The sequence below is a fragment of the Nymphaea colorata genome, chromosome 12, assembly GCF_008831285.2.
Source record: "Nymphaea colorata isolate Beijing-Zhang1983 chromosome 12, ASM883128v2, whole genome shotgun sequence".
Classification (NCBI taxonomy): Eukaryota; Viridiplantae; Streptophyta; class Magnoliopsida; order Nymphaeales; family Nymphaeaceae; genus Nymphaea; species Nymphaea colorata.
Window position 1 is genome coordinate 7,198,358 of NC_045149.1, and position 6,666 is coordinate 7,205,023.

Here is a 6,666-nt window from a genome sequence, read left to right on the forward strand (position 1 = left end):
TTTTTTATTGAGTTTTAACAACATGCTTCATACATTGACACACCCAAAACCCTTTTTTTTTTAAAGTAACCTTAGGAAGACTTTTGTAGAAAATTCCCACTTGCCTTGTGAATATTTTTTTCTGATTTTTTTACTAACTACTACCACTATTATTATTATTATTATTGTTATGAGCATCATCATCTTAAGCCACTGTATGCTTTTTACATACTTATTCTGATTTTCTCATTTTTTCTGACTATCGAATTTTTTAATTAATATATATATATATATATATATATATATTTGTGTGCGATCGACCCAATGCACAAATGATTGGAATCAGCCAATTGATCACTGAATCGTCAAGATGATGAAATGTGATTAATATGCTAAGTTCCCATGCGCGGACAATTTCAACATTAAATATATTAATCATATGTCTTATATGGGGTTCCGAAGCAGCGTGGACCTTGGAGGCAGGAGAAAAAGAGGAGGGACTCAGTGTGTCCCTTTGAATTATCTTTGCAAAGACGTGACAAACAAGTAAATTATTTTACCATTTAAGTTGCAATTGGTTCTCAAATGGCATGACAGATACTTTGAGAGAGTCTAATAAGTAGGCCCGAATTTTTGGAACAGAGAATCTATGAAACACTTCCTTGATACCATGAGAGCTCTTTGTTTCGAGTTGAAGGGACATTGTGTAGCTGGTCGGGTTTGTGGGCATGAAACACATCATTAATTAATTAATTTTCCGTGAGTGTCATGCTCTTGGTTGGTCGTCAAGAAGACGGCTAAGGAAATCATTTCCAAGGTTTCCAGCAAACAGTGTTTCAGTATAAGGGGATTGTCTCACCTGGTGCTGTTGGGAGTTGAATCCTGACGAAGAAGTTGAGAGAATTCTCAACGTTTGCATTCCTTTCTGTTCTTACAAAGAATTGGGACCATGGTGCCTGAAACTTGACAATTTTGTTTCCTATGTCCCAGTGTTCCTATGTCGGTACGGCGGTACGTGAACATCTTCCTCCTCCTTTCTTATCTTCATACAATATAATATCTACCTACAGCAATTTCTTATTGATTTCATATATATATATATATATATATATATATAATTAACTAAAAATATATAACTACCACGGTACCAAGAACAAAGTACCCATACCCCGCTTAGAGAGTCCCTTTCTCGAACTGTGCTGCACGATTCTTGGATCTCTAAGTAAGTAAAGCTTGTCTTATTCTTCAAGTAAATGTTATGCTCTTGGCTTACATGAGGAAGAGCATAGTAGGAAGTTAAACGGAAATAGAAGCGGAGATAAGTGGCCTCAAGGTTCGGTGAGCACTATGTCTTTGGGGTGAAGGGGCATTGGGGATTCAACTCTCGTCTGGACAGCTTTGGCTCACCTGAAAATATCAGCATATCTTATGTCGCATTATATGCCAAGACCAAGAGCATGTTTTGGTTCAAAGGGCTTAGGATCATCGCTAGCGTTTGAGAGACGAAAGTAAATTCATGGATTTAATCTCCTGTCCTGCAGACTTATGAATCACTCAGAGATTGATTCAACTACCAAATAAAAGGACCGATTCGTAATCAAAAGCTTCAACTCCGACTCCATCCCGTTTCCCATAAAAAGAGGAGGAAAGAATACAACCCCGGCAAAACTTTGCCCAGATTTGGAAGGCGGTGAAATGAAGATCAGTCTCCAACCCATGTGGAAAAAACATCCCCCATCAAACATGGCCCCAGGAGGGTTGCGGGAACTCGGGGTAAACGCCAGGAACCATACCAGCAAAAAGCAGAAGCTTAGACACCTGTTCTTCGCTGTCTATTATGAGAAAGTGACGGGGAGAGGCAATTCCCCTTGTAAAAGCTGTGCTGTGAAGATAGATCCTGCTACTCCAATATTAAAAAAATTTAATAGCGCAAGACATCGTTTGAGGCAAATACGAATCCTTTCCAAGTGGGAACTTGCCTTTGTTTAGTGCACAAAAACTGCGTTGGCTGGCATCCTATTTTTCTTTCGTAACATAATATTGAAAGCTTTGTTTTAAACGTTTCAATCTCAAGTTGTTAAAATATTCACAAGACGAACAGGGGGGGGCGAAAGTGAATCGCATTCAATGACTTATTATTCTCTAGGGGTTGCACAACACCGAAGCGCACAACCCTCAAATACCACCAACGCTTGGCGACGTATACAGAGAAGGGAAAAAAAAACAGACGATTTTAACGTTACATTGACAGTTAAAAACAACTCTCCCCTACTTGAAACATAAGTAGCCAACCAAGATAACTATGCACAGGGATCTCATATACCGCTTATAACATCTTCACCACAGCATTGGCCTTCAATTTCTTTTTGATGATAAATAGAGCGCTCAGTGGTACCCAAGAGGCGCCGGAGTTTCCCTCAACTGATGCCCTTGACAATGTATATCCTGCACAGTACAGTCGCCGCCCATTCACTATACAGCAATTTGATTGAAACTAAAAAAAAAAAATCCAAGGAAAGACAGAGAAGGAAGTACACCCAAGATATGAAGATCAGCGATACCATTTTGCAACAAAGCCATAAGGCAGGGACTGTTTGCCGGAAAAGACAGAGCTAGAATAAAGAAGGAAATACACCCAAGATATGAAGATCGGCAATACCATTTTGCAACAAAACCATAAGGCAAGGACTGGTTGCCGGAAAACCCATTTTCTTTTCATTATAAAATTTCTTCACCATTTGGAAGCCGGATGAAAAGTTTTCAAAGGGAAAAAATGGTTTTTTTTCCTATTACAACAGGGAAATAGGCGAGAGAGGAAAGGGGTTGTGCACATACCGAGGCGAAGTGGTTGACGTCGCGGTGGTGGGCCTCGTCGGCGCGCACGGCCAAGACGACGTCGCGGAGGGTAGAGTCGGCCGGCAGGCGCCAGTAGTCGATGGCAATGGCCGGAGCGGGGACGTTCTCGATGTTGCCGTTGTCAATCTCCTTGAGGAACTCGGTGTAGGAGTGGATGGCCTCCTCCTCCAGGTAGCCGACGATGCGGTGGGCGAGCTTCGGGGAGATCATGTAGAGAAGGAAATAGGCATTGAAGAAGACGCCCTGGACGGCGAAGACGAGGGCCCTCTCGTACCACCGGGGCTGGGACACCTCCATGAACGTCATCAGGTGCATCCGCTCGTTCTCGGCCTCCTCCAGCAGCGTCTTGATCCACCCGCCGCTGTGCTCGAACCTCCTCAGAGACTTGCAGTGCAACAGCATCCCTGCAACCATTCCCGGCACCGCCGCCACCGTCTCCAGCATCATCGCCCGGCACCCATACCTCCTCTGCCATCACAGACGCGTTAATTTCACTCACTGGAAAATAATCCTCTGCGCTAGAAACGAAGATGGGACAAAAGGGTCGCACCTGGAAGAAGATGTCAGTGGGAACCCTCATGGATTTGACGGTATAATAGGCAAACTTGTCGAGGAAGTTACTGGTGGGGTGGTGCTTGCGCAGGTCAACCTCCAGGTTCGGGGAGTATGTCTCCCATGGCTGCAAATGGACACAAGCAAATTATGTTCAGAGAAAGAGAAGACAGAAAGAAGAGGGAGAGGAAGTAGCAAGCGAGGAACTCAACTTCTCGTGGGGGCGAGAGGAGGAATGTGAATGTGGGGAAACAGACAAGACGGTCACTCACCTCACAGAACTCAACCTTCTCCTCCAGTCGCAGATATAATTGAGTCGGGTACCGTAGACGACGATCCGCTCGGCAACCGACTCGGATTCTCGAGAACAAGAACATTTCCCGAGAAGCAAATGCCACAGAAAGGGAAAAAAGAAAAGAAAGGAAGGGGAGAACTATGGAAGAGACTGCCGATATCTCACCCTGAAAGAGTTCCACTTCCACTCAGTGCCGTCCTCCTTCGCCACCTTAGGCGGCGCGATCCCCCAGTAGCTCACCATCTTCTTGTCCTTTTCGTCGCCGCCGGCGGCCGAGGTCGCCTCCTCCTGGCCGACGACCCCCTTCGCCGCCACGGTGCTGCTGGCGCGGGCCGGATACAGGCGAGCCGCGAACCACACCCATCCGGCCTGGTCCGCGGCGCCGGGCAGAAGCGAAGCGGATCGGTCGTTGACGAGGACCGAGCGGACGGCGATCGTGGAGAAGGGGCGGGAGGCTTGGTGCCCCCTGGAGACGACCTGCCTCAGCACCAACGTCGACAGCTTCGACGCCATTACCCTCCTGCTTAGAAAAATGGCACCGGAAACGACAGTTGCTGTATCGTTCGATGGGTCGAGAGAGAGAACAGAGAAAGAAACACTTTTCGAGCTCGAAGAGATGGTGGAAATGGCGGTCAACCAGCGTCCTTTTATACTCGGGAGGGGGCCAGCCTGAGTGGGGTTGGGAGTTTAACCATGGTTAACTCCTCGAGTGAGATGTCGCAAGTGCTTGCGTCATCGCCGATCGGCAGCAGCGGACGGGATGACCTCTTCTTCGTGCTTTGACCTCTCTCCCGCTGCCAACTTGGAACCGCCTTCCGTCCCTTTTTTCGAAACTGCCCTTGTCTCTTTGACGGTCGTCGACACCTCTCTTCACTTGTCCGTTCACTCCTGGATTCTCACCATCCAAACGGAGATGGAGATGTCTTTGAGTCTTTCCTTTTCAACAACGTCCTTTTCGTTTTTCAAAAACGGAAAGCGCAACCGCAGATATGGGGAAAAAAAAGCCTGCGGTTTTGTCCGTCGCCGGTTTTTGAAATATCCGGCGGCTTTCTCCAAGTTTCCGGGGAAGAACCCTCGAAAAGTGGAAGACTGCCGGGAGAGGGTGTTTTCGTCCTTTCCAATAAAAAGGGTTTCTTGGCCCCCAAGCAGGCGTGATCGCCGGTGGCGTACAGCGCGGGGCTCGTGAAATTGTCCAACAAAAAAGTTCGCGTTTGGTTGGTCGTTGGGTCTTGTCTAGATTCATCTACAACCTATTAAATTCATAAAAAAAAAAGAAAGACGTTATATAGTGAGGGTTAATTAGCTCCAACGCGACTCGATTCAAAAAACTTAAGCTCGAGCCTATTCCTCGAGCTCGGCTCAATAATACAAGCTTAAGTTTGACTCGTTTAGATTAAGTCTGCATCATCTTTTTCTACAACATGGTGGAGCTCAAGTTCGACTCGTTTGCATCATCTCAACTTCAACTCAACTCGTCTACTATTTTGAACCTACTCAACCTCTACTCTATATAACAAGACAAGTTCGAGTAAAGTCAAACTCCAGCCGGCCCTCGGCTCATAGCCAATATTTTATTTCTTTTTATCTTAAGAAAATCTTCGAAAAATGACTAGTTAAGGAAATGCATCTTAAGCTTTCTCTCCACGGGTGTTGAAAACAAGGGAAAAGTATTTCCGGTGGCTTTGTTCTTTCTTTTCTTTTCATATTCCTCATCAATATAATAAATTATAGTGAGGAAAGCACCATGGGTTCGAAATTCTTGAAGTAGAAATGCGGGGAATGGAATTTCTCATACTTGGGGAATGTGGACAGGTTAATGGTCCACGAGATGCGGATGAGCACGAACCAAAAAAAAGAAAAAGTTTATTTCTTCGAGTCAAACACGAGCCAGGACGGAAAGTGGCTCCGTGCGATCCACGGGAGGTGGGTCCGAGGACGGGCAGTCGTGCCTGTTCCTCACCTACGAATGTGAACGCGTAAGGTGCTCCTGTGCTGGCAGAACATCGTGTCCTCCTCATTTTGTCACTATTTAAATGGTTTTGGATCTACATAACGCCATTCATTAACATGGCACACACAAGTTTTTAATTTTTTTTTTAATTAATAATTTATGTTTCAATAATTTGTTATATCAAGATGAGTGGTTATTTTTCTACCGCATATGTCCGATATCTCTTACATGCTTTAGAAACTTATAAACAATCTTTGACTTATAAGGCTTATTCATCAATCCAATGTTCTACCATTGTTCAAGTAAAAGGGCCAAAACCTCCATCGAAAGTTTTCGAATTCCTTAGCATTTCAGACACCATTGTACCTCTTTGGTTCTCGGACTTTCATTGGAGGCGTTGCAGCCACGCCTCCAACTTCACCCCCCTTTTGGCAAGCCGACTCTCAAGAGCCGGTTCTGTTTCGCGTTTTGAGAATTAAGGTTTGCTTTGGTGTCTCGGATGTCAGGACTAAGGTTTGCTCTTTGGTGTCTCGGATGTCACTCTGTCACCCTTCCATTTTGTACGCCGAATGAAGATGGGAACCAATAGAAGAGGCGAGCTATGAATGAGGAAAATTTCCAAATCAGACCGCAGATCTGATTTGACTTTTGGGTTGGATGGATGATTTCCAAAGTACCAGACAAAAAGCATAACAATAATAATAAACTATTTTAACCGAGTATGTATCACGTTTGGCTTGTAATTTTGACTTGATTTGGTCATGATTTTTCTCTCTCATCCGTCCAGCCCTGGGTCAACTTATCTCTCAAAATGGGTCCCATGATTTTAGCGATTTTAGAAAAAAATAAATAAATAAATTTTTTTATTGTAAACTTCTTTTGATTTGCATTTTTAATATCCTTTGTTAATTCACAACTCATCCAGTTGAACCGGTCCGGTCCATTCATCGAATCGGCAGCTGGCCTGATTCGGTTCACAAACCGAGTTTCATGAATTTATATTAAAAGCTAGGTTAATCAATAATCTTACATA

At 44.6% G+C, this 6,666-nt stretch overlaps 1 protein-coding gene across 1 annotated transcript; it reads right to left on the reverse strand.

The window, feature by feature from the left end:
• Positions 1-2,082: 2,082 nt before the first annotated feature.
• Positions 2,083-4,297, reverse strand: LOC116266464 (ubiquinol oxidase 2, mitochondrial-like). Its single transcript, XM_031647702.2, has 4 exons — positions 3,848-4,297; positions 3,386-3,514; positions 2,815-3,303; positions 2,083-2,424 (listed from the first exon to the last, which is right to left on the reverse strand). The coding sequence occupies exons 1-4, from the start codon at positions 4,193-4,195 to the stop codon at positions 2,365-2,367; spliced, it is 1,026 nt and encodes a 341-aa protein (XP_031503562.1). The 5' UTR covers positions 4,196-4,297; the 3' UTR covers positions 2,083-2,364.
• Between the last annotated feature and the right edge of the window lie 2,369 nt (positions 4,298-6,666).